General features: G+C 40.7%; 2 protein-coding genes across 5 annotated transcripts in view; one reads left to right on the forward strand and one right to left on the reverse strand.

The window, feature by feature from the left end:
• The first annotated feature begins 88 nt into the window (after nucleotides 1-88).
• armc8 (armadillo repeat containing 8) lies at nucleotides 89-12,947 on the forward strand. Of its 3 annotated transcripts, none has more exons than XM_042001508.1 (22): nucleotides 89-368; nucleotides 1,790-1,866; nucleotides 3,255-3,326; nucleotides 3,565-3,707; nucleotides 3,798-3,895; nucleotides 4,923-5,015; nucleotides 5,108-5,188; nucleotides 5,276-5,351; nucleotides 5,441-5,531; nucleotides 5,624-5,684; nucleotides 5,764-5,964; nucleotides 7,429-7,524; nucleotides 7,617-7,699; nucleotides 8,246-8,327; nucleotides 8,453-8,539; nucleotides 9,393-9,485; nucleotides 9,597-9,746; nucleotides 10,012-10,107; nucleotides 10,235-10,330; nucleotides 11,053-11,125; nucleotides 11,421-11,514; nucleotides 11,595-12,947. In XM_042001508.1, the coding sequence occupies exons 1-22, from the start codon at nucleotides 324-326 to the stop codon at nucleotides 11,626-11,628; spliced, it is 2,022 nt and encodes a 673-aa protein (XP_041857442.1). In that variant the 5' UTR covers nucleotides 89-323; the 3' UTR covers nucleotides 11,629-12,947. The 3 variants fall into 3 exon arrangements, with proteins under 3 accessions (XP_041857442.1, XP_041857444.1, XP_041857443.1); XM_042001510.1 differs by having other exon boundaries at nucleotides 117-170; XM_042001509.1 differs by lacking the exon at nucleotides 89-368 and adding an exon at nucleotides 1,341-1,497.
• A 2,594-nt stretch (nucleotides 12,948-15,541) lies between these two features.
• kcnh3 (potassium voltage-gated channel, subfamily H (eag-related), member 3) overlaps nucleotides 15,542-27,882 on the reverse strand; it is a 188,380-nt gene continuing 176,039 nt past the window's right edge. Inside the window, exons 11-16 of one of the 2 annotated variants that reach the window (XM_042002721.1) lie at nucleotides 27,027-27,241; nucleotides 20,324-20,580; nucleotides 19,888-19,988; nucleotides 19,750-19,802; nucleotides 16,920-17,939; nucleotides 15,542-16,712 (exon numbers count right to left, since the gene is read on the reverse strand). In XM_042002721.1, coding sequence (XP_041858655.1) covers nucleotides 16,968-17,939; nucleotides 19,750-19,802; nucleotides 19,888-19,988; nucleotides 20,324-20,580; nucleotides 27,027-27,241 — 1,598 coding nt within the window. In that variant the 3' untranslated portion in view covers nucleotides 15,542-16,712; nucleotides 16,920-16,967. Of the gene's footprint in view, nucleotides 16,733-16,919; nucleotides 17,940-19,749; nucleotides 19,803-19,887; nucleotides 19,989-20,323; nucleotides 20,581-27,026; nucleotides 27,242-27,882 lie in introns of both variants that reach the window. The other variant, XM_042002720.1, reaches the window with a different exon arrangement.

Below are 27,882 nucleotides of genomic sequence, written 5' to 3' on the forward strand. Positions count from 1 at the left end.
ACTGTAAAAGTTTTCTTATCGAATCTAAACTGAACGAAATCATGACTACGTCACAGTTATAAACAATATTTACTTAATTGATAACCACAGTCTGTCAGACAGCTCGCCAACTTAGCAGTGCTGTGTTTTGTTGTATATCTAATGCCGATCATCACAGCTGAGCACAGAGGGTGACTACTTTTGCATGTCATTTAAAATAAAGCTCACAAGGAGCTTTGCGGACTAGCTACAGTTACTTTTTAAAGGCTGCTCGCAGCTGCTCTGGGGGGCGGAGTGTCCGCAAAGTGCTGCGCCGATTGGGGCGCTCGATCAGGGGAAGAGAGATGGCGTGCTTGCTGGAGGCCCCTCTCCGTATCAGTGTGCTGTCTGTGAGTGTCGCTCTAATAATTTAAAAAGTCTGTTTGCAGAATATGGACTCCAACATCAAGTGGTTAATATCATGTGATCGGGCATATGAAGCTAAAAGCTGTCAGACCTTGAAGGGCTCAGGTCTTCCATTAGCTTGCAGGCTAAATCAAAGGCTCAGCAGCTTGTAACGTTGTAGCGGTCCACCTACGTAGCTGTTGGTGAATATGATTTATATCCCCGCCTTGTTTGGGCGGGCGGGAACATTTGGGACTTGGTAATTATTACATGCGGTTGACCACTGTTTACCCCGTCGGTATGCAACATTAATTAAATCAAACTATCGAAAAAGCTGTCAGTGTCACTTAGAATGGGTTAGCAGCTAGCTGCTAAGTGACAGTGCTGTCACCGGGTAAAAACACGTTAAAAAGAATTGATTAAAGCTCTGTTAAAAACATCACAGGATTTCTTTTAAAAAGAAAATTCTAAATACCCGGCATTATTGTCTTTCAACCCTTACACTGCCTGCTCGTTACAGTGTTAAATTTAAGACTGTTTTTTTCAAATTCTCCGGGTAACATTAGCAACCGGTAGCATAAGCTTTAGCTAGTGAACTAAATTGAATAAATCTGATCACATACCCCTCAAGTTTTGTTTTTAATCAGATAAAATGAGTAAAAAAGTGTTGCAGTTTGATAATGTATTTTCTTTTAACTGGCTTTTAATTGCTATGAGGTGTAATCTGCCCTGTTAAATGGAAAGCGAAAACTAGCAATCGTAAAACGATCCCATTTATATAAAGAAGAGTTGAAAATTCCGTAGTTTTTGTATTTTAGGTAACTTTTGTGAACATACACAGCTGCTCTGGGATGTGTATTACAGCTTTCTGTGTGATCAAAGTGTGTATCAAAGCTGAAATAAAATGCTAAATGTGCAGGTTTATTTCAGTTTATGCAGGTACAGAGTGTGCCTTGTCAACAGTGTTGGCAGCAGGAGCTCGTAGTATCAGTGTGTTAGCTGGTGGACGTTTACTTCTCAGGGGTCGTGTGGAAAGTTCTGGTCAAAGCTGTCAAAGGAAGTTTTCTGGTGTCACATGCTGTCACTGGGTGCAATTTAAAACGACGCCGAAAGGGTCGTGCCATGGATAGTTGTGTATGTATCAGTGTGCATGACTGTTTATCATTTGGTTATCTTATAAAAAGATTCGTAATTTTAAATTTAATATATATGTTTTCCAGCAAGAAACAAATCTGCTTGTCCTGATTAAGGTTTAAATCTGTTGGCTATTCATGCTAAACTGTGCACTGCATGTAGTATTTTCTGTTGTGTGGGAGGAAAAACTTGACAAGGTGGAATCTCATAAAGTTTTTTATCATTACAGCACAAGTGTAAAAATGTGTGTCAGAGCGTTTTGTGAATAATGTGATTATTTGTCCTCATGCAGGAGGTTACTGCCACCAGTCGTCATTATGTCGACAGACTGTTTGACCCCGACCCACAGAAAGTGCTGCAGGGAGTCATGTAAGTCTAGCCTTGCTTAATGTGTAAAATTCTGCTTAAAAATATTCACAACAATGCCAGATTTTCATTTTAGAGTGGTGGTTTTATTGCTTTTGCAGTGTGCATCATCCTTCATACTCTTTCTCTGAAACCAGTGGCAAAGGCTTTATTTGTAATCCTAGTAATGAAACACTTATAATGGTGACCAACAAGGTTTCTGTATGACTCTGAGGGATTGTGGACCATTCTTCTTCCAGGTATTTGAGGTTTGAAGGCTTTTTTGCGATCACTGGTTACTTGCACAGATTCTAGATGGATCAGGGTCTGGAATCTTGATAGGCTGCTATGTCTGTGTTATGTCATTCTCTGTTAACCATTTTGTGGCCACAGTGGCAGATTGTTTTCAGATGATTGTTTTATTAGAAAGCATATTTTTTTGTGAATTTTTTTTGATCATCCTCTCTCCAACAATTATCAATCGAACAAGGAATTTGGCCAGTTCAGGTACCGACATTTCATGGCATAAGGCTGCTGCTTGTGGATGCAAACTGAACTAGTTTGTTGTCTGCAGCCAGATGAAACGCACTGCTGAAATAAAAACTCAGAAGCAGTTGAAATTTGACATCCTCTGAATAGTTTTGAGCTTGAAGCATATCTTGGTACCTTAGGAAAGAATAATATTTAGTCATATTTGTTAAAATAGTTGCTATTTTCTGACTGTGAGATAAGTAACACACACAATGGATAATATGATTTGCAACCATCTACTAAGCTTGAGATTAAACAGACCAAAATAGTTTTTTCTCAACAAATAAAACAAATAAAAGAATATTCCCCAAGCCTGTGATAAAATGTGAAAATGAAAGCTAATTTAATAAACATTACGGATGCTGTTGTTCCTGTTGGAGTATCTTCTCACTGTTTACATGCACAGGCTTTCATCTGCTGGTCTATCATTTCAAAATGAATCTCTTTGCTCGGTATAACTTCACATCTCCACCGAGGTGACCTGGACTATATTTCATCGTTATTTTTATCTTGTGAGGAGACTAGCTCTGGTTACGGCTCGCACTGCTACACCGACTGAGCGCCTGATTGCACGCTGCAGCTGTATGTTTTTCCAACAGCTCCTTCCAGCTGCTATTTCATATCATCTGGGGGAACTTGTGTAGCAGAGGACACACAGAAAAATACATTTAATGTAAATGACGGGGCTTTTGTTTGTAGTACTTCAGATCTTTAGATTGATGTAAACTTTGGATTTCTAACTGTGTGTCCTTCCTTTGAACTGCACTACGACTTCTGGCCAAGTTCATGGGCTGAAAGGGACACTGCTGTGTGAAATGCTTCTTTAGTGAGACACAATGAGCTCTCATTTAAAAGACTCACGAGTGTGTGTGAATTTACAGTGATATGAAGAATGCGGTTATAGGAAACAACAAGCAAAAGGCCAATCTAATCGTCCTTGGAGCTGTGCCAAGGTACGTCTCTGAGCATCTTTCCTACCACTCCCTCCCACTTTTTTAGCATTTATTGCTGCCACACATGATGTTGGAATATCTCTTCTCATATTTAATAGATTACATGTGCTAAATTAAAAACTTTTTTTCCCAAACCCTTCTGAGCCTGTTTTTTTTTTTACTTGGAAAATACATTATACATTGAAAATGAAAGAATTGCCACCTTATGGGAGATTAAACATGTGGAACTTGCTCCCAGGTTATTGTACCTGCTCCAGCAGAGCTCGTCCAGCCTGCAGCTGAGGACTGAGTGTGCTGTGGTGCTGGGCAGCTTAGCTATGGGCACTGAGAACAACATCAAATCCCTGGTGGACTGTCATATCATCCCTACCCTTCTTCAAGGTTAGCCCTCAGCACATACACACATTCTTATGCACGCAAATACTGCAGAGGGGCAAGACCTTCATAAAACCAGCATTTTCTGCTTCGCAGGTCTCTTGTGTTCAGAACTAGTCTTCATTGAAGCCTGCCTTCGATGTCTCAGAACGGTCTTCATCAGTCCAGTCACCCCTGTGCAGCTGCTTTATACGGTATGTTGTCTTAAACATACGACCACACGGTGCATCGAACTCATGGCACAGCTGATGACATTAAGAATTTATGATGTTTTTATACAGCTCAATACAATATTTACATTTACATCCTTTTTAAATTCAGTACATATGTAGTCTCTTTTGAATTTAAAGTCTCAACAAACTGAAATATTTGGAGCTGATTAAACTGAGAAAAAGCCTGTGCAGGGTAGTGATGCAAAGCAACAATGCATCGGCTGATATTTGAGCAAGTGCATCGATGAAACTGGCTGCACATGAGAAGCGGACAGAGCGGCTGTGGCGTCACCTGCCGGTTTATGAAACGCTGCTTTGATATGGTGGTGTTATGTCTCCTTCCTGAGCAGCAGAGGCTCAGTGCAGACAAGGTTTCTTGCAAGCATATCAGTTACATTTTGAGCGGAAAATATTTTTGTTTAACTTAATCTGAGCAAACAAAGATGAATTTCTGTGTTTGTCCCTATCTGTGTAAATTTCCGAGGATAAAACTTTCCCTCAGTTTTTCTTCTTCATTGTTCTCTCCTCTGCTCGCTGCCACACGCCTGTGCACACACTCACACTGAACCATCTGATCAGTTCGGTCAACATTCTTGCTGCAGCGCTAGAAATGTGACATGATTCCAACCAATCACAGGTTTACACAGAGCCATCCTGATTGGCTGCTTTGCTGCATCATGGAAGAGTCAAGCGGAGTCGTTGAAGTCAAGTTTTATTCAGACGGAATTACAACAAACCGTGAAATCAGAGGAGATGGGTGGATTGTTTGTCCTGCTATTTTGGAATAAGTCTCAAAGACTGCGTTCCAGAATCCTTGTAACTTTGGGTTACTAGATTAGGATTCACCACCGTAGTAACAGCAACACCACAAAACAAAGCTGCTATCGGATTTGTCTTCAGCTGGCCCCTGGTCCTCTTGAAGTGACAAACACACAGTTGAAAGCTGCAATCTTGAACAGTTCTACATGTTTCCATATTATTTTTTAAATTTTTTGTTTGTTTTCTTTAGGATCCTACTGTGATTCCTCATCTAATGTCTCTACTGAGCAACTCACAGAGAACCCAGGAGTACATCACACAGATCTTCTCCCACTGTTGTAAGGTATTTGTTGGTATTTGGTCACACACAACACGATGGTTTCAGTCACACATGCAGCCACACCAAGACTCATAGTGTTTGTTTTTTTTTTGCAGACTCCAGATCATCAGACTGTTCTTTTCAACCATGGCGCCATCCAGAACATTGCCCCTCTGCTTATCTCCCCCTCTTATAAGGTATGAGGTCTTCCTGGGAAATAACATTCTTACGCAGTGCTAATCTCCGTAAATCATCCTCTGCATCTGGTCTCGTTGCCTCCTCAGGTCCGGATGCAGGCATTAAAGTGTTTCTCAGTCCTGGCCTATGAGAACACTCAGGTCTCCATGACACTGGTGAATGGTGAGGGAATCTTTATGCTCTTTTTTTTCCATTTATTTCTTCTTCTTCTTACCGTTCTAAGCTCTGGTCATCTGCTTTGTTATCATCAGTGCATGTGGATGGTGAGCTGCTCACTCAGGTATTTGTTAAAATGATGCAAAGGGATCAACCAATTGAAATGCAGCTAACAGCAGCCAAATGGTAAGGGATGTCTTACTGCTTTATTATTAACATTCTTGCTTTTACTTCTGGATACCTTGATTCAGATATGATCTCTGCTATTTCTGTTCCAGTCTAACCTACATGTGTCGAGCAGGTGCCATCAGGACGGACGACAGCTGCATAGTACTAAAGGTTAAACTTCTTTCTTCATTATTAGAACTATTATCAGTGGCCTTTCTTTACGTAACATGACTTCCCATCATGCTTGCAGACCCTGCCGTGCCTCGTGCGGATGTGCAGTAAAGAGCATTTACTGGAGGAGAGGGTGGAGGGTGCAGAGACACTGGCCTACCTGATGGAGCCCGATGTGGAGCTGCAGAGAATCGCAAGCACCACCGACCACCTCGTGGCAATGTTGGCCGACTACTTCAAGTACCCCAGCTCAGTGTCTGCCATCACGGACATCAAGAGGGTGGGTCAGTGGGTTGTAGCCGGCCCTTTTCATGTAACAGTAGCTTAACAAGGTAGAAGAGGGTATATGTTGCCACGTAGGGGCGGCAGCTCTGGCCTGAGTTAGACTGCCTGCTGTCTAAAAAGTGAAATACACCCTCATTCAGTTCCAAGGTTTTATATACCAGGACTTCATTTAAAAAAACAAGTGGTTCTTACCAGGTCTTCAGATGAACAAAAACACAACATTTTATGTTTTCATTGATGATTTAAGTCCAGCCCATGAGTTTTTGCTGCTGATTTTATAGGTTTCTTACATGGATGTGGAGAAATTTTGGTCCCCTCTTCTTTCCAACATTGCTTCAGATCATTGGTTTCTGCACAGCTCTCTGAAGGTCCCGCCAGGTTGAGGTCTGGACTTTGACTGGACCACATCAACACCTTGATTCTTTTCTTTTTCAGCCATTCTGTCCTAGGTCTGCTGCTGTGTTTGGGATCATTGTCCTGTTGCTTGAGACAGTTTCAGCCAAGCTTTAGCTGTCAGATGGACTCTTGAATACTTTGGTATCCAGAGGAGTTCATGGTCCACTCCGTGACTGCAAGGTGTCCAGGTCCTGTAGCTGCACAACAAGGCCAGATCATCAATCCTCCACCTCTGTGCTTAACAATTGGTATGAGGTGTTTGTGCTGGTATTTGTGACCAAACACCTCCACTTTGATCTAGTTTGTCCAAAGGACATTGTTCCAGAAGTCTTGTGGTGTGTTCAGATGCAGAAATGTTCTTTTTTGAGAGACTTCCTCTGGAGATCCTTCCAAACAAGCCATACTTCAGTCTTTCTCAAACTGGACTGTTATGAACGTTTAACATGCTAAATGAGTTCTGGAGAGTCTGCGATGAGCTCCTGGGGTTTTTGCAGTTTCTCTGAATATTGTCTGACTTTGGCTGAACTTGCTCTGGCACGTGTCTTGAATGTTTTTTCACTAATGAATAATCCTCTCTCTGTAGAAGGATGGACTCCAAATAAATAGTTGGGAAATGACCTTACATATCCTGATGGGTAAAACCTGAAATTAACAGAATCCTTTGCTTTCCCCACAACTTTAATGTCAGATTTTGTCCATGTGTGGTTCAAGCAGGTAATTCACAGCCAAACAGAGAAGTAGACCCATAACATTCATTGTCTGCTTTTCTTTCTATTCTTTTACTGATAAATAGATTTGTAGTACTGACGTCATTGTTACAAATAAGTTTGCAGCCTCTCCGATTTCCACTCTGTTTTTAACATTTTGTCTTCTTTCCTGTATTTATCTCCAAGTTATTGTATCTTGAGAACTTTACTGAAGATGTATGAAGTGGGGAATGAAGTATAAATCAGTAAACTGTACTTTTCGTGCAGTAGACGGAGAATTACGAAAGGTGAGGTTTTGATCTGGATATATATATATATTCCGACTTTGTGTCTGCCTGCTTCATTGTCGTCTGCAGCTGGACCACGACCTGAAACATGCACATGAGCTGCGACAAGCTGCTTTCAAACTCTACGCCTCACTCGGCTCCAACGACGAGGACATCCGGAAAAAGGTTCCTACTGGCGTGATTTCGTTCGACATGCGAGGCTCTCTGCTTACGCACGTTTTATTCTAACCAATCCCGTCCACTTTGTTTTCTTTCAGATCACAGAAACGGAGAACATGATGGACAGGATAGTCAGCGGCCTGTCAGAATCCAGCATTAAAGTCCGTTTGGCAGCCGTCAGGTGAGCAGTCCGTACTCCGCTATGATGATGATGATGATGATTATTATTATTAATAAAATCAGAGGCTTTTTTAGTCTCTGTGCTACAAAATTTACCTGGAAAAGATTCAAATATCCTTACTTTCATGTATAATTAAAAGTATAATGTTGTTGATTTTTATTTTGTTAATTTTCTTCTAAACACCAAGAAATTAAAGTCAAAGAAAAAAGAATAACTGCATAAATAAGCAAATAAATAAATTAAATATAATATTATAAGACTGAAAACAAATGAATAAAAGTAAAATGATAAAATAAAAACGGTAAAATCCAATTTAAAGTAAATAGATATATAAAATATTAAATATAATTAAAATAAAATATAATATGAATACATTAATTGAATACAAAACATGAATAAGATTATATAAAATAAAAAAGTAAAATACAATATGAAATAAATCTAAACTCAAATAAAATTTAAAATAGAATAAATACAAAAGTAAAGACATACTTAATTTTATTTATTTGTGTGAATTCATATTCTCATTTTTTTTTCTCCTTGCAGGTGTCTTCACAGTCTTTCCCGATCGGTGCAGCAGCTGAGGACGAGCTTCCACGACCACGCCGTGTGGAAACCCCTGATGAAGGTCTGTTTGCTCGTCTCTCCTCAGGGGAAACTTCTCAAAGTTTAAGTATGAACTCTCAGGCCAGATGTGTGTGAATGTGAAAATACTCTGATTTAAAAAAACTTTATGTCTCATGTTGTGTGCAGCTGCTGCAGAACGCCCCAGACGAAGTCCTGGTCATGGCTTCCTCCACACTATGCAACCTACTGCTGGAGTTTTCACCGAGCAAAGAGGTTCATTAACAAACAGACATGTCAGCTTCACAGCGTTGTTGTCACAGCGGAGACTTCTAAACTCACCAGACTACTGACTTGTGTTGAAGCAATAAAAGGCTGGATAGCTGATAACGTCCTCCAGTTAAATCCCAGAAAGACTCCAGATAACATGGGTCCTGAAATGATGCAGAATCTTGGGTCCTTGTTACCTTCAGCTTGTTCCATTGTTGCAATCACTGTTAAAATCATGTTTCTCCACCTCTGTAATCTTAGCAAGCTGTGGGCCATGATCTCCCGGGCTGACATGGAGATGCTCCGTCATTCCTCCATCTCATCCTGCACTGACTACTGCAACGCTCTGTTTCCATCACTCAAAACCCTCCTTTACCATTTACAATCCATCCAGAATGCTGCTCCTAGGCTACTCACTAGGTCACCCCTTGCTCTGCGCTCTACACCGACTCCCAGTCACCCACAGGATTCAATTCAGTATACTCACCATCACTTAAAAAGCTCTACATGGACAAGCACCCACATATCTCTCAGATCTCCACATCCACACCACCTCATGCGCACTTAGATCAGATGAGCTGAACCTGTCTGTCCCACGCAGCCCAGCCTGTAGGCACAGACTCTGGAGCGCTCTCCAGCATTAGATCTGCTCACAGTGTAGACGTCTTTAAGTCTCAACACAAGACACATTCGTTTAAAACTGCTAATGGCTGGTATTGCTGACGTGCATCCCTTTGTTTTTATGGATTCTATTGTAAAGCACTTTGATTTTTACTGTAGGAATAAACGTTACCTGCCAGTCACTGTTTCAAAGGTGATGTTTGAAGTTTTTCTGAAGCGGCACTGTGTGTGTTTGCAGCCTATCCTGGAGTCGGGGGTGATCGAGTTACTATGCAGTCTGACTCAGAGCGACAGTCCTGCTCTGAGGGTGAACGGGATCTGGGCCCTGATGGTAAGAAGAGGATTTTAAGGTTTTTTTATGACTGTGAAAGTGGTCACAGAACACGTGACTCCATCTCAAACGTCATGAATGTTTAAAATTCTCTCCTGGGTGTTTGTTCAGAACATGGCGTTCCAGGCTGACCAGAAGGTGAAGGTGGAGATAGTTCGGTGTTTGGGTACCGAGCAGCTGTTCCGGCTGCTTTCTGACCCCGACACCAACGTGCTGATGAAGACGCTCGGTTTGTTGCGCAACCTGCTGTCAACGCGGCCGGTGAGAAACCAAAAAACACACACGGCTTAGAGACCGAAATACTATCAAATATTACCCACCCTAGTTTAAAAACATGTTCAGTTCGGTTAGGGTTAGGGTTAGGGTCTGCTTGTACTCTGACTGGGTTTGCTGCCATCTAATCTGACTGTGCCATTGTTGAAGCTCAGACATCCACTGTGTGCTGAATTAGAGTCAATTCTCCATGAATGTTAAATGTTGACTTTCCCCCAAGTTGCTCCTCTTCCTCACCTCTCCGTTTTACCAGCACATCGACCAGATCATGAGCTCTCATGGGAAGCAGATCATGCAGGCGGTGACCCTCATCCTGGAGGCAGAGCACAGCATCGAGGTCAAGGAGCAGGTGAGCGCACGCCTTCCGCTCAGAAATGGTTTTCATACCGCTGCAGAGCGCCTTTAACGTCCTGCGGAGAGGATACTAAATACGCTCAGATAAAAACACTGATGCAACACTTTCATTCATCTGTCAGACGCTCTGCATCCTCGCCAACATCGCCGATGGCAACACAGCCAAGGAACTCATCATGACCAACGACGACATGCTCCAGAAAATCAAATACTACATGGTACTGGTTTACCTGAATTCTCTTTTCATGCTTCAGCATCATCTTTCTTATCGTTTCCAGTAAAAATATCCAGTTTCCCTAATGAGAAAAGTGACAAGAAAGTAAAGTAACTAAGGAGGAATGTTTTTTAGTTTTTTTTTATACTATTTTATTTAAATTCAATTTATTTCAATTTATTTTTAATCTCTTTTACTATTTTTTCTAAATAAACAGCGAAGTTAAACTTTCAGTTAGTCCCAGGTTAAAAAAAGAAAGTCTTTATTTGATGTAGTTTTAGTTCTTATTCATCTATTAACTTAGTACTGTATATAGCTGTACTTTTTCCAAATACCAGCCATGACATTAAGTAGATGAACTATTTTCATTATTATTATTTAAAGAATAAAGTTGATATTTGACATAAAAATAAAATGTTTTAGATTAAATCAGATTATTGGACAAATTTAGCTTTTATTAATGGATTAGTTTAACTGTTGTTGATCATTTACTTCATAACAACCATAAAAATCAGTTTTTGTTAGAATTATGTCATGATAAAGAAATCTTTCTCTCCAAACCTGATGGGTCAGAGAAGTTGATTTAATTGTTAAAAGTGAAAGTAAAATTCTGCTCTGGCTCATTTCCTCATGTTAAACTGGGCTCTCGCTCGCTGTGCTTCGTAACCTGATGCGTGTTCTGCTCTTCTTGTCCTGTCTTTTGTCTGACGTCCTCTGTTTCCACAGGGGCATTCCAATGTGAAGCTGCAGCTCGCTGCCACCTTCTGTGTCTCCAACCTTATCTGGAATGAGGAGGACGGTAAGAGAAGCAGCAGCACATGGTGGGGTGGCTTAAATTAAACAAGAGGGGAGGTGTGATCAGTTTAAAACATACGCGTTAATTCATTTATGGCTCCTGTCTGTCAACACAGACTTTACAGAAGAGACTAAAACCTCACTGATGAGTGTGGGATGGAAAATTAGACTAACACCAGCTGGAAATGTTGATTTTTGGATGATGATGGATTGAAATCTTCCAGGTTGATTTGTGTATTTCATGTCTGCACAAATCATCTCCATGTTGGATTTCTGTCTCTGCTTCGTGGCGTCTTCAGGTTCTCAGGAGCGTCAGGACAAGCTGCGGGAGATGGGCTTTGTGGACATCCTGCACAAACTGACCCAGTCCTCTGACCCCAACCTCGGCGACAGGTGGGCCACCGCAGTAAAAGCAGAGCAGCAGGCGCTTGTGTCGGATGAAGGTCCTCTCACAGTGTGTTTGTGTGTCTCAGGGCGAAGACGGCGTTGCAGCAGTACCTGGCGTGACTACGGTGGGCCGCCATCTTCTACTGCCAGCCCGACTAACAATCATCAGGAGGACGCCTGCTGTTGGTTCTTCTTGGTTTCTTGTTTGTTTCATTACTGAGGCTTGTTTGTTGCACAAAGACATTTTCCTTTATTTTTTCTTAAACTTTTGTTTTGGACCTGTGGCTGAGCTCCCTCACTTCCCTCCTGACACCTAAACCCAGCCTCAACGTTTCTGCTCAGTCCTGAACTCGTCATGAAGACTGTGAGCTTGTTGGAAAATCAGCGGTTAGGATATTATTTTTGCTTGAAGTGTTTTTCCTTTTGGACTTTGCGATTTAGGGTTTTTTTTCTTTTTTGGAGTGCAGCCGCCTGACGCCAGCGCTGCTCTGGTGCTTCTGGACTCCTGATGGCGAAGATTCTGGTCTCAGAGAGTTGACTACATGTGCAGGGCTGTCGGCCAGGGAGGATTTCTGGTTTTGTTTTTTAATTTCTAATTATGATTATTGTTAATATTAATGTCTACTTTAGGCATCACTAGCAAGAACAGAAAAAAAAAACTGTCTATTTTGAATTTTTGGGTGTTTTTTTTTTTTTTTTTTTGTGGATACATACCTCGTAAATATATAAATATATATAAATATAAGCATAAATATATATATTTTTGGATTTTTATTTTCCCCTGACTCACCTGTTTGAGTTCATTGCTCCCTCTGCACCGTCATTCCGGTCACAGTCGGATAAATCCGCGGCTGTCCGAACCTGAAAGCGGTCTGCAGGGGTGAACGAAGAAAGGAAACGTAATTATCCTGATCTCTGTAGTTTAATGTTTTACCGCTGAGGTGCTCTCTGCACTGGAGCCTCGACTCTGTCCAGCATCCTTATAATCCCCATGGGAAGTATCGCTCCAGAGCTGAACGTTTATACTCTGACCTGCCTGGTTATTAATCAGCAGGCATGAGTAAACAGAGCAGCAGAGATGGGAGGATGACCGTATCCTCACTCCTCTGCAAAATGACTTTAGTTGCCATGTCTGCAGCTCTCCTGTCTGTGTGCATTCATCAGAACGGTTAAATGAAATGGATCTCCGGGGTTTCTTCCTCTGATGTGTTTTCAGTAGATGGAACGGATGAAAGGAAGAGTCAAAGACTGGCCCACTGAGGTTCAGGCCCAACCACAGCAGCAGAATCAAGTGCTTCTCTGTTTTTTTATCCCTCTGTTATATAATTTCTTCTCCCTCTCAGCATATTTCTGGAGTGTTTTTCCTGACATTTCAAACCTAATGAAGCTCTGATAGAATGAATGTTACCAATGAAAATATATGCAGACATCAAGAAGGATTCCCGCTTGTCTTATTTCTTCAGATTCCTTTTTTTTTATGTAATTGAAGATATCCTTCCAAATGAAATGCATACATTACAGAATGATTAGTTTTAAACTGTAATAACAGTGCAATTAAAATATGTTGTTTTAATGAAAGTCAAAGGGGGCAGTTTTGGCCACAAAGGTCACCAGAGGAAGTATCTGATACCACATAAAATATAATGACATCACATCAGTTTTGTTGCTAATCTTTAACATATTCAAGACTCCACCAAAGCCCCACACAGTGATATTTATTTTATAGAAAATATTTAATGTTTTGTATGTTTTATAATAAATAATTAATATACAAAAAATTAAATGTTATTTAAGAGATTAAAGGTAAAAAAATAATGGAATATTTAGTAGTTTTGAGCAGGTCTAAAGGTGTTTAGGTGATTGAAAAAAAGATTAAGAAAATACTGATGTATGATAATTTTATAGCAGTTTTTTTGTTAGTGTAATTTTTGCCATGAGGGTCCTCAAAGGGAGTTTCTGACATTACATAAAAATTACAGATGGAATCAAATCAGTTTTGTTGCTAATCTTTGACACATGCAAGTATCTAATCGCCATCAAACACCATCCTTCTAATAAGTATTACATGGAAAATAATCTCATTTATTTTTAATGAATGAGGCACTAATGAAAAATTCAAACTGTCATTTAAAGGGTTAAAATCCGAACATATGATTGAATATTTAGTTTTTGAGCAGAACAGAAGTTGTTTATATGATTTATGGGGAAAAAAGTTGAAAACATTTATATTTGATGATTTTCTAGCAGTTTTGGTTTGTAGACACTTTTTGCCACTGAGGTCACCGGAGGGTACTGAATTTGTCCATGGCACAAAGGTTAAAATCTGAACATTCTGGCTTTGTAAAACAAACAAAATAATAAGTTTACATTTATTTTTTTCAGATCTAGTGAAGATAAAAGGTCTCTGGTTTGAGAGCTCTCACTGTGTGATGATGGAAGACTACCATTTGTGATCAAAAACATCACAATTCTCTCACAATGACAGTGAGAATCACACATTGTTTACCAAGTTAAAACAAATACCTACATCATATGCAAGTTAAAATAAATATGCATCAAAATATGCAAATGAGTCTAATTAAAAGGCACACTTGTAAAATTGTTACTACTGACTGACAGGAAAGAGCTGACGGTGGAAATTATGTTGCATCTATAATTTGGAGCAAATACAAATAAAATGGGAAAGTTATAAAATAGAAACATACAGGTCGACCAGAAAAGGCATCAAAGCATCAGGACAGAAAACTTAAAGCAATATGATTAAAAATAGAAAATCCACCACAAAAATGCAGAAAAACCAAATATAAAACATCACTATCAGATAAAATAGAAGAAAACAAGGTTAGAGAGTGAAGCTGGAAAGTGAGGGTGGATGAAAGTGATGAATCACCAGTCTGGTGTGGACGGGGAGATCGTGCTGGAACTTCGGTTTAGTTCTGGTCTAATGAAACGTAGATGAGTGAAGCGAAGCAGCACATTTCCTCCATCAGGGAGGATCTGAGGTTGATGTCGGGTAAAGGACCAGAGGAGATGGACGTAAATACATTCTGGACTCTCCTTCCACCCATCAGAAGGCGGTTTGGTGATGCTGAGGTTATTTTTCAGGGTGATGATGATGATGCATTTTCACATTGCAGTTCAGACATTCCTCCAGGAAACGCCTGATTAGAAACGATGTCTGAGGTCCTCAGAGAACTTCAGCTGTCTGTTTTTGTGATTCTACATTTGGACTTTGCTCTAGATGATCTGGGAAAATGCAGTTAGTTACAACAATTTTTACAAAGCCAGAATTTTCATAATTTTTGATCAAGCAGCTGAATAAATCCTCTTTTTTGCTTGTGTTTCTAATTTCTGTTGCTGTAGTTACAAGATTCACCCCTTGATGCCACAAACCTGTTCTGATCTTTATTTCTTTTATAAAATAATTTCTTATATTTATGCATTTGCTTTTACACACTCTTATTTATGTATTTATTTTATATTAGTTATTTATCTTTATTTATCAATTGTTGAATGCTGAATAAAGATTTATTAACTGTTATCCTTCCCTGACCATACCGTGGTGAAGGGGTTTGAACATCCTGAAGATCCTAGAAGCTATAGATGGATGGATATTTATTGTTATTAATTTATTAAAAAAAAAAATTTTCAGTGTTTTTCCTGTATTTATTTCATTTTTATATAATTGTATTGGTATTGTTTTTTTTTTATTTGGAACAAAAATAACAAACAACATAATAGTTAAAAACAAACAATTATTTGTATGTTGCACAAATAAATAAAAAAAAAACAAACAAAATAAAACCAGCTATTACCAAGTCTGAAAAGGAGCATGAAATAACTTATTCCTGTCCTCTTTGTAATCACAGCTTTCTCTTCCTTGCATTTGTCTCACTAATCACATAGTCATTCAGTTTTCCATAAAATGAGATAAAAAGAATAAAAAAATAATAGTAATAATAAAAATAAAAATATGTAAAGTTAAACAAGAGGCACAAACTTCACAAGAGTCTGAATTCTTACAAAACAACATTTCTTTATTGTACTTCATGGAATCCTGGTTTAAGTCTTTAATGTAACAGCATTTTTTAATAAAATACATCTGAAACCCGACAGTCTCCAACAGGGCAAGAAGGTTCTGCTCCGACGAGTCTCCTGCCCTGAACTGCTCAAAAGCAGGCACGTTTCTCATGCAAAAATAAAAACTAAATGTGACATGCATTTTATTTAAACCCCCCACCCACCTAAACCCCATCAGTGGGTCTGAACTCCAGAGCATTTCACGGTCACTTGCTCGGGTTCCATCACAGAAAACCAGAAATCTATATTACAAGAAACGGTGCACAAAGCACCTCAGCAAAGCAAAGCAAAGCAAAAAAAACAAAACAAAACAAAACAAACAAACAAACAAAAAAAAAACAGAAGTCCTGAGACCTTCATAGCAATGCAGCCTGGATGTCGTTGGGTTCAGGCTGTCGTCCCGTACCAGCGTAAAGCTCAGCCAAAGGAGATGATGAGGAGTGTGTGCTACATAAGAATCAGTAGGTTACAGTCAGTCTGGAGAGCATCCAGTCACAAAGACGTGCAATATTAGTCCTCACTTCTTTTCTAAAAATAACAAAAGAGTCTAAATAAATAAATAAAGTGGTTATATTTCAGATAAAAGGTGCAAGTGTTCTCAGTAGGTGACATTGATGGCTTTTGATCTAAATCCAAACAGGTGAAGTACCGCGGGGAAGTCTTTACATGGAGAAGGCACGAATGGCTGGATGGCTAAAGCTCAGGGGTGATGTGGGATGCACAATCTGATCGGCTGATTGTAAACACATATGATAAGGATGCGGGTCATGGTTTGAGTTCTCCCCGAACGTTTTCACTTTTTCTTTGGCAAAGAACCCAAACAGCTCGTCCAGACTTGGCTGCTTCCTCGCAGCTGCCCTGTACTTCAAGAAACTGTTGAATTCTTGATTTATTTTCATTTGTTGGAGCGTGCATGACTCAGACAAGATGAGTGTTTAAAAGCTTAGAGGTGTTTGCTTCCCTTTGAAAATAAATCCAGTGATGAAGCAGACTGGCCCTCCAGGTGAGAAGACCTGATGAGACTGGATGAAGAGCTTACATTCGCCGTCCTGGTGAGCTGGCTCGTGGTCATCGTGTTTGGGGTGGAGACCTTTCCTGCTGAGTGATGTGTCTTTGTACCTGCCCTTTAAAGAGGAGGAGACATCTGTGTCGGAATTTAAAAAAAAACAACATTGTGTGTTCAGTTAGTTAGAAGGAGCCGAGCGAGACTCCAGAGATGAAGCAGATAAAAAGTTCCGCTCCTCATTTTTTATCTTGTGCTGTTGTTGTTCTGTGAACTGATTGGTTAACAGCTGGCAGCGTCTCAGCCTTCCAGGTGTGTTTGTGTTTACCTGTCTATCCAGACAGCTGCCGTCATGGCTTCCTTAGCACGAACCCGCTCATAAAGCTGGCTCCTCTTCATCGATGAAGCTGATGTGCTCCATGGAGGACGTCCCCTCCTCCTCCTGTCGTCCCCACTCTTGCATCTCCAGCTCCTGGGGATTTGCCGGTGCTCTCGCCTCTCTCTGGTGCTGCGGTGAGTTGCGCCAAGATGAAGTCTGGGTGTCTCTTTTCATCACGCTCCCAAAGTCCAAGGGCAGGGAGAGAGTGGAGGGATGGAGAGGGACAGCGGGGGAGACGATTGGGACAGAAGGGGGAGGCCTCAGCCGGTGATCTCCAGGGGAGGATGTGAGCGACGGGGGAGCGGAGCAGTGTGAAGAAAGGGGAGGAGGAGGGGTGTCCTGGGATGGAGGTGGGGGGAGCAGGCTTCTGGTGCAGAGGCCAGTTCGTGATGGGTGGGGGCCCTGGCAGGGGGAGAGGGAGGGCGAAGGGGAGAGAGACATAGAGAAAGAAAGAGATGGTGATGGGGTGTGAGAGGTCAAAGGAGGCTGGTCCTGCAACAAGGGCAAAAACATCCTGTTACTGGAGGACACCTGGGGGCTCCGGGAGGCTGGGGACCCCTCCAGAAGTCCCTCCTTAAGGGAGGGAAGACTGGAGTTGAGGGGTTTGTGGGTGCTGCCTCCTGTGGGGTTGGTTGGAGGCTGCGCTGATGCTGGTGGAGATGAATTAGGCCCTTTTGCTGAGTGAAAAGTTGGGAGAAGGCATCCTGGCAAATCCACACTCTCCGTATCTCCGCTGTCCAACAGAGAGTGAGTGCCTGGTCTCCGGGGGGAGCAAGGTATGGCTGGGGGTGGTGCCATGAGACAGGAGGTGGATGACAGCTGGCTGGCACAGCTCTGAGGTGGGGTTAAATGTGGTACCATGCTCATCAGGATTGGCTGCGGTGTCGTTTGGAGGAGGGGCTTCAGGAGGTGGACCATTTCCTGCAGCTCCTGACTGAGTTTGGAGACTTGTTTAGAAAGACCGTTCATCTGTAGATAAAAAAGGAGGACAGGTCATGGACAGGATCACATCAGTCCTGTCAGGGGTGCTTTAAAAACACGTTTAACAACACATTTATTTGTTGCCTCTGTAAATGAACAGGTGGAAATCAGATTCCCCAACTCTCACACAGTTACCACATAACAACATAACACTGGAGGCTGACGTCTCTCTGCTTCAGTGTTTCTGAAGAGAAGTTGAAACTTTGTGGAAAATGGTCAAATCAGAGCAAATGCTTTACAAAATAAAAGATAAAAACAACACAGTAACAGAAACTGATGCAGCGATAAACTAGCAACTCCTTTCTTCTGGAGGGTAAAATGAACATACATGTATATAACCGCCCTTCCAAACAAGCCATACGTTTTTAGTCTTTTTTTAATTTTTCTGTCATTAACTTTAACATTTAACATGATTACGGAGGCCTGAAGAGTCTGAGATGTAACTCTGTTTTTTTTTTCTTTTGTTATTTTTTTTCACAGTTTCTCTGAACATTGCACAGTCTGACTTTACACTGAACCTGCTGGGACATCCACTCCTGGCTAAGGGAGAGGTTAACGCCTCTGAATTAGCTCATGTTTTATTTATTTATTTAATTACTTTCATTCTGTTCATTTAGGCTAGCAGTATTAGTTTCTGCAGCTCTCTGAAGGTCCCACCGCAGCATGTCAGTCAGGTTGAGGTCTGGACTTTGACTGGATCATGTCAGCACCTTGATTATTTTCTTTTTCAGTCATTCTGTTGTAGATCTGCTGCTGTGTTTGGGATCATTGTCCTGTTGCATGAACCTGTTTCAGCCAAGCTTTAGCTGTCAGAAAGATGGACTCACATCTGACTCATGGAAAACTAGTATCCAGAGTTCATGGCGCACTCAGTGACTGCAAGATGCCCAGGTCCTATAGCTGCAGTACATCTCAGATCATCAACCCTCCACCACCGTGTTTCACAGATGGTATGAGGTGTTTCTTTGGTCTGGTCTCTCTAAAGGACATTGTTCTGGAAGTGTTGTGGTTTGTTCAGATGCAACTTTGTAAACCTAAGCTGTGCTGCCATGTTTATTTTAGAGAGGAGGCTTTCTCCTGCAGCCCTTCCAAACAAACTACACTTGTTCAGTCTTTTTCTAACTGGACTGTTGTGAACTTTAACGTTTTACATGCTAACTGAGGCCTAGACAGTCTAGAAGGTTAGTCTTGGGTTTTTTACAGTGTCTTTTTTACAGCGTTACATGGTCTGATCTTGGACTGAACTTGCTGGGATGTTCACTCATGGGCAGTGAATGTTTTTCATGTGTGAATAATCTTTCTCTTTGTAGAAGGATGGACTCCAAATAGTTTGGAAATGACCTGATAACTCTTCCCAGATTAATGGGCATCAACAATTGCTTCTATAAGATCATTGCTGATGTCTTTCCTCCTTGGCATTGTCATAATACACACCTGAATGCTGCAGAGCAGCAAACTGACTAAACGTCCTCTTTTCTAGAAAAGCTTGCACTGATGATCAGGTTAAATGAAATCGTTAATCAGTTAATCAGTGCATTGATCTGCAGCAAATGGTCGATTTTTTACACTTTTAATTCCTGTGGAGGCAGCAAGGGTGGACTTTTTTTCAAACACTGTTTCTGAATTTTGTGCATGAAACATGTTACATGCACAATACCAAATCCTAAAACTGAAGCAGTTAAATAGAATGAATTCATTTTTAAGGTAAAACTTCTGCTTTTACAACTTTGACCTCTTTAAGTTCCATTAAAAAGTTCAGGAAGATTAATGATACGTAAACATGTGGGTCAGCACTCACCTCCTCTGTCAGTTTCGACACACTCTGCTTGATCTCAGATTGCTCACGGATCCCTACAAACAACACACACACACACACCAACGTTAACTTTTCTGAAAAAATTTTAATAAAATGTGTGTTTGTGTGTGTGTGTGTTACCGGGGTATGGGGATGGTGGAGCTGCAGTTGTCAGGCTGGGACTGAATTCAAACTTCTGAGAGAAGCTGGAATTGCTCTCCGTTTCGATGCCATCCACGAATCTATGCAGGAAAGAGGGATTAAAGTGGGACAAGAGAGGGATGCAAATCAGCAGAGAGAACAGGACACGTCTGCATGTGGAGAATTTTCATGCAAACATAAAAAACAAAAAAACATTCTGCATCAACAACTTTTGCTCACACATCTTGACATGCTACACTGCTCGCAGACATTTCATCCTGCAGAATGAAACCATACACAGCAGAGCTGTGATGTACTGGTTACCATGGCAGCCAGACACCTGTGCCGCTGAGATGACTGCAGGTCCTTAGTGTTTCTGATCTCTCTGGCTATTGGTCTAAATTAAAATGCTTGTGTGTTTTTGTGTGTGCGTTACCTGGGGCTGAGCTCCGGTGGCGCACCACCGAAGCTCACCACGGGAATCTGCAAGGTGGAGGGTCGCGAATACTCGGAGGGGGCGCGGAACGGACGTGGCGGCAGGAGGGGGGAGCGCAACGGCGAGCTCAGCCCCCTGCTGAGGTGCAGCGGCGAGCGAGTAGCACGGCTCACACTGCTCTGCTCCTCGTCGCCTTCTTCATCCTCCCGGATGGACGGCAGCTTCTTCACTAGGCCACCGTTGCTCTCCCAGTCCGCCTGAGAGGGATAGAGATGAGGAGATGTGAACAGGTTGAACCGTCACCTGTTAGGCTGTAGTACCACAGCTCAACCAGCAGGTGGAATGCAAACACAAGAAATAGTCTTTTTTGCTTCATAAACTGTTCTCACCTCCTTTTTTTCTCTCTCTTAATTTTTAATAAAATAAATCAGTTAAAGTTTTATAGCCAGGCTGACTGGTTTGAAATCATCTGAAGACAATCCAACAACAACTTCTGAATCTTTTTAAAACATTGTAAAAGAAAGATCAGTTAAGATTCTTGTGAAAATCAAGTAAGAAACATTTGAATGTCTTGTTTAATTTTCAGACTTCTGCAACATAAGTGTGGCCCAGCCTTTCTTATCATTTTATGATTTTTTTCCTTCTCATTCAATCTGTTTTATTTATATCTATTTGCATGAAATGAAGTTTTATTTTTCCACAAATAAAGGAGAAAATGGGCAAACTGTGTTCTGACTGAAACATGCACTTAAACAACAACAAAAAACTTCCTCTTAAGGGATTTAGATTTTACTTCCGCAACTTAAAAATACATCAGTACAACTTTTGGGGTGTGGACATTAAAAGCATCTTCTCACAGGGATTTCAAGAGCCAAGTCCCAAACTTTTCATGTCACTCTAGTCTAGATGGATCACATCAGATGGGAAAATGTGGAGAAACTCTAAAACCAGCTAACATATACATTATTTGCTTTGTCTGTTCTGATTTAAAGCCATTAGCTGCATCTTAGACGGGAAGAAGAAGCATCATGAAACATTTAAAGAGCCATATTACTGCATTTACAGATTTGAAACGTTATTTTTGGTTCAGCACTAATCGAGAAACAGTGCAGCTCTGACGTCAGATCAACCAGCCAAGAGTTACAGATTAGAAACTGGTTCCAAACCAGCACTGCATACATACATTATCTGTATGAAATTAATCCAAACTAGACGATAACTGAGTGTGCCACAGTAACAAAGATCTATCAGACAAAAAGGATTATATTATTAAAAATGATGTTTCTATGAGAATATAATTGCTTTCCTAGATGGATTATGTTAGTAGCAGCTTAGAATGAACCCTCTATATCTCTTTGTGCCTCAGTGAGCTCTAGATGGTTTCAGTTGTAGCGCTCATTTACCAAATATCTGTTTTTATTTCCAGCAGTTTAGTCCTTATTACTCTATGTATACATCAATAAATGGCTGTAAAGAAGTAAGCTATGTCCTGTTAAACTCATGCTGAAATCTCAAACCCGAGTTTTAACATTGAGCTCCATTCTAAAGCCGATCGATTCATCGTCTTGATGTCTGAGACTTTTTTTCTTCCACTGTCTGCTTACTAGAACAGGTAAAAACATGCTATTTGAAATGCAGATATGTTTTGCAAACTGGTGTTTCACTGGTTTGAATGGATTTAATGTTTGATATGAAATCTTTTACACATAAAACAATACAGGCCAAATCCTGCTGTGCCGTCATAAAGGTGCAGTTCAATACATAAATGTGGGAAAAACGTAATTTAATATGGCTGTTTAGTTTAAAAGAAGAAAAATAATGAAATGAGCTTGAAAGATGAAGTTTTAGGTTCAGTTTCACCCATTTATGCTGCAAATCCTGGTGAAATCTGGGCCAAATTGAACCCTTTACTGTATTATATTTGATTCAGTTTCTGAGACCTTTAGCATCATTTTATGGTAAAAACTTTGCTCAAGACCATGTTGTGCACAGTCAGATACTTTTTGCACTACAATAATTCTGACATAAACAGTAATAAATGAATTATTTCTAACTGAAAAATGTTCATTGTAGAACATTTACACTGAATAGCCATACCATATTTATTTATATAGAACTTTATAAATACAACATGTTTGACCAAAGTGCTGCACAACAAGTAAAACACAAAAATAATTAATATAAACACAAAAAATAAAGAGGAAACAAACATTCAGAAGACAGTAAAAGCTTAGTTAAACTCACACTTGGTTAAAGAAAGAATAAAAGTGTGTTTTCAAATATTTAAAAACATCGACTTGGAGGAGCTCGTTTTATGTGTAAAGGAAGCTCGTTCCAGAGCTTAAAAGCTTGATCACCTCTCATTTTCTTTTTGTGATTTAGGAACCACCAGGAACATCTGGTCAGGTGACCAGAGAGAAAGAGAAGGGGCGTATGGATGCAGCAAGTCGGACAAATATGCTGGCCTAAGACCATTAAAAGACCTAAAAACAAATAACAGATCCTTAAGATTAACCCTAAAATGAACATGAAGCCAATGGAATCATCTCGTTTCTTTGTACCTGTTAAAAATCATGCTGCCGCATTTTGCACCAACTGAAGGTGTGATAGAGTTCTCTGGTTAATTCCTTTTAAAAAACGACAGTTTTTGCACCACCAACTTGTGTTGTTTGGGATACCTGCGGATTTAAAAGGTGCATAGAGGGATACTGATCAGAGAACGATGAAGAAGGAGGAAAGTGGAGGAATAAGAGGCTGCAGATATTATGAGAAGTATGAAGTTGCTCGTATGCGAAAAAGAGAATTGCACTTATTATGCAACATAAGAGACAACAGTGCATGAACTGACCTGATCAAAGAAGAGAAACATGAATAAGTGATACGATTTCATAACAGAGGAGAAAGTAGAAAACGAGAACAAACTTTTGGGGTAACTTTTCCAAAATGACCTGTTTTACCTTTAACAGGTAATTAAGTTAAATGATTTATAGAAAATATGTGCTGCTCAATTCTGAGTGGACATTTGAGATGGTTGCTTTCTCCAACTAGATGTCAGCAAATAAACTGAATTTATGCTAAAACGTTATAAAGATGAAGTTTCAGGAAGTTCAGGGGTCTGAGGAGACGATTCACTGCCCTGTATACACAGAAGCTTATAAACCCCTAAGGTAAAAAGGGATCTTTAATACAGACTGCATCTGATTTTCCCTCATAAGACACATTCACACTCCACCCACAACCATGTTCCATCAGTCATGTCTGATCATGAATTCAGTAACTCAGGTGTTGATGCTGCATTGCTGAAAAACTTCTAGAAATGACAAGTGGAACAAAGTGAAGATTCTAAATCCTAAAGTTTCTCTGTTTAAAGAAGGCAGCACTTTGTTTTTATTTATAGGAGCAGAATTGTGTTTTACTGATGCTGCTGTGTGTGTTTGAAAGTTTTAGCACAACACATGCAATTTATTCACCCAGAAATAAACTGTTTTCTGTTTACTTTAATCCATATTCATGGCTCCATGAAAATGTTCTGGGACTGTACTTCTTCTAAACACCCTCAGACTCTGCCAGAATTATAATGTGTTATCTGGAATAAGAGGTTTCTGTGAGATCTGTGTGTAGGAGCAGCGCTAACTCATCAAACCCCCACATTCGCTTATAGCAGCTTCGACTGGTCGTCACTCACAGGTTTAACATGCAGCGACTGCATGATGAGATATGAAAGACTTCCATCAGTCTCTGCAGCAGCCAAGCAGCCGCCCCTCTGCTTCCCTCCACACTCCCAGCATCGCTCTCCTCTTAATCAACTCACTCTTTTCCCTCCGTCCCTGCCTGCTCAGCATTCTCTCTCTCTCCTTCTTGCCTCCTCCTCTGTGCAGCCGTGGTTTATTTTTAGCTTTCTTGTTCTAATCTTAGCTCGCAGCTCCGCAGGAAACCGCTCTGCGATGAGGGGGTGTGATAAGTGTACAGTTGCTGTGTGCAGGCGCGTGCCTTTGCTGGATGTATGTGCTGTTCTTGCAAGGAGAAGAATGACTTTACGTGTGCATGCAGTGTGAAGGGCAGTTTTGTTCTGCTTGGCATGTTTGCTGGAGCAGAAACAGCACAAGGGCATTGGGTGCAAATCTTACAGTAATATCAGTTCACCCCTGTAGACTGGCTGAATGCAGAACCCTCTTTCATGCCTTGCAAACACCATTTTTTCCCTCAAATCATGTATTTTTTGTATCTATCGTGACTACACCTGTTTCTTTTTGTTCAATCTTTGAATGTGCAACTTGTTTACCTAACAAAGGGAGCATAAGACAGATATCTGCAGGCTTTTTGTTCTGTTCCTGGAGCCTTTTCGTACATGAATATGCAAATTAACTCTCCCAGGCTGCGGGTACCAGCAGGGTTTTTGCATTGATAACCAGGATGGACATCTGTAGCCCAGTCCTGAGATACAAACAGACTGTGCATCCAGAATCGTGCATTGCTTTGACATGGCGATAGCCACACACTGATATGTGCACACACGTGTCCTCCACTCTCACTCTGCGGTAATTGTGCAGTACCCTGGAGAAACAAACCGTTCCACTGCAGTAGAAAACGGGGAAATGAGAAGAGAAAATGAGATAGCAGAAGTTTTGCCTCCTCCTCCTCCTCCTCCTCCTCGGCTGGCTGAGCTATTTTTATCGAGCAGGATCCAATCTTAGCAACAGCTGCGAGGGGGACAGCCAGTCAGGGAGAACCCGTGCTTCCCCCACCTCTATTTTTAGCAACAGCAAAGCTTCAAACAGCAGCACTCATCTATTCCTGTCTGTTTTTTTTTTCTCTGCTGCAGCAGTAACCGAAAGTGCAGTCTGTGTTGGATGGCAGCAGTTTGAAATGAAGCACAAGAAGGCTGCAGGCATGCCAGACTGTGATGAGTTGTGCAGTGGTGAAGAGGTCACACACAGCTTTTATCTGTGAGACCCCTCTTAACATGAGCATCTCTTCAGGCTGCACATTATCTCCACATGAAAAAGGATTTTTGATCTGTGCTGGCACGGCAGAGCATGCAGTGGTGCTGCTCTGCGGGTTGTATGACAACAACTTCTATCTCTAAGGTTTTTTAATAAAACTTTTTAAGGTTCTGATAGGTGTTTTTTTTACTTTCTTTCCCCCATTTTTACTATCCAAAAGTCTTAAACATCTTCTCTTTTCTTTTTTTCTCTCTCTTCCCAGCAGTCAGGCTTTGTTGTAATCTTTTAAAGTTGTCTTAATCAATAGTTTTCAAAGTTTCTGAAGGTCTTTTCATTTTCAGTCCAGTCCTTGTACCTGACCCTTTTCAGACACTTAACTCAATCATTCAGGCAGAAAAAAGGCTCCTAACTCAAGGGCTGAACCAGTGCTGTGTGGACAAATAACAGACAACCTAGACAATCCACTTTAAACTGGATCTTTACGGTCTCACAAAGACACATTTGTTATTTTGCATCTATGAAAAACAGCAAACATCAGACAGTCCGACACAGAAAATCGGATTTTAGCAGCATTAAGGTGATTCACAAAGATCTATTAGCTGGAAACTTAGCAAATCTCAACATGGAGGCAGTAACTGGACACGTGGAGGACAAAAGAAGAATTGCCCAGACTTAAAATACTAATTTAATTCATTTAAACTTAAAATGTTCTCATAAGTAGGGAAAAAGAGCTCTGTTCAAAACAAAAAATTCAAACAGCTGATTGTGTTCTTCATTAATTTGACCCTCTGGCTGTAAATACAACATTTTGCAAACAGTGTTGCAAAGTGTAAGTAGAGTTCTTCACTGTCAGACTGCAGGTTTACTTTAGGTTCTTAAAATTACAATGTGAAACAGATCCTTCTCAGTAGAACCAGCTCCTAGTTTGGGTTTAGGAAGCAGACCCCCTCAGTACCTTTAAGATACCTTTAAGGCTTCAAAGTTCATAGTTAGGGTTGGCAAGGGTGACCCTTATCCATTCCTTCAGTTATGCTTTCTATAGGCTAAGACTGCTGGGGAATATCCCATGATGCACTGACCACTTTCCTCTGTTTCTCTCTCTTTACTCTTTTTTCCCCCCTAAATGTGAATATTTGATATCATTACTGTAATTTGTGTTTCTTGTGTTCTTTCTCAGCAAGTTTCCCTGGCTTAGCGTCATTTAAATGTGTGATCCCTTTCTCCTGTCCGCTCTACCCCCAATCAGTCGAGGCAGATATGGCCTTCCTGGTTCTGGTCCTGCAGGAGGTTTACCTTTCTGTTAAAAGTTTTTTTTTTTACCTCTTTCCACTGTCTCTTTGTGCAGCTGAGGATGGGGGTTTGAATCAAACAGATGATTTGATACAACCCTTTGATTTCCTTAGCTAGATTATCATGGCAGGACCATGATAATCAAAAGCTTTAATCAACATATCAGTAACATCTTACTTATATGATTTAAGATTTTAAAATAACCTAAAAAGGATTAGTGACAAAATGTATACAAAAAAGAAGTGTCAGAGCAGAAATGAACCAAACTGGGAGGTGATTGATTGAATTCTCATCAGTGAGGAGAAGATGAAAATGATCCATGAAGGAAGTTTAATTCATCAGCTTCTGTTCACTCTTCATACAGCTGTTATTAAAGCTGAGGAAGTTTTCTGTTTGCATGTGATCAAGTACATTGAGCTCTCCTTCTATTTGTTTTCTCCCTAAATGGGAATCTACATGCGGATACTCACGTCGGCCCCGTGGCCCTCTCGCAGATTGTACGTGAGGTCATGTTGGATCTCGCTGACAAACTTCTGTGCGTACTCGGGGTAAAGTCGGAGGACCTCGCGGAGTCCCTTCAGGCTGATGTACTGCAGGTCGCAGTAAGTCAGTGCCTTGACGTTGGCGTTGGTCTTGATCACCTGCTCCTTTGTCAATGAGTCAGAGCCAATCAGATCTCCTTTTCCTGAGAGAGTGAACACACAAAAAGGTGAATTTAAGACAAGTGTGTGTCTTTGGGTGAATGCTGATGAAATATCCAAACAGGTGATTAAATGACTGGACTCTCAAATCATTCCAGGTGCGGCGGAGAGTGTGTGTGTTTGAATGTTGATCTAAATGGAAGGCTAATCTTTTAGTTTTATAAAAGACACCACAAACCATCACAGAATGTCTGTGGATCCTTTTAGCTGAATGTTGTCAGTTTTATTCATTTAATGTACAAAATATTTGTTCCTTAATTATTGTGATTAATTAAGTAACTTCTCAGAAGTGCAGCTAAAAAGTTCTGTGGTGTGTTGAACATTTAAAAAAACACAAAAAGAACCCCATCAAAGCTTTCCTTCAAAGCTCCGCAAATCTGTGCAAAACATAGAGCTGCGTCTGTCAGAGGCTGGTTAGTGATATGTGCAAAAAAAAACAAACAAATAAATGGAATGCAAATGTGCCCAGTTTCCACACCTATGAGCATGGACTCCGAACCTGTGTTTGAAAAAGACCTGCAGACATCCCTACACATAAAAAGGTCCAACATGACTATGATCCCAGACTGACAAATTAAACTAAATATGGATAAACTGACCAAAAATGTCTCAGCTGGTCAATTGT

This window comes from Melanotaenia boesemani, chromosome 12, assembly GCF_017639745.1.
Source record: "Melanotaenia boesemani isolate fMelBoe1 chromosome 12, fMelBoe1.pri, whole genome shotgun sequence".
Lineage (NCBI taxonomy): Eukaryota > Metazoa > Chordata > Actinopteri > Atheriniformes > Melanotaeniidae > Melanotaenia > Melanotaenia boesemani.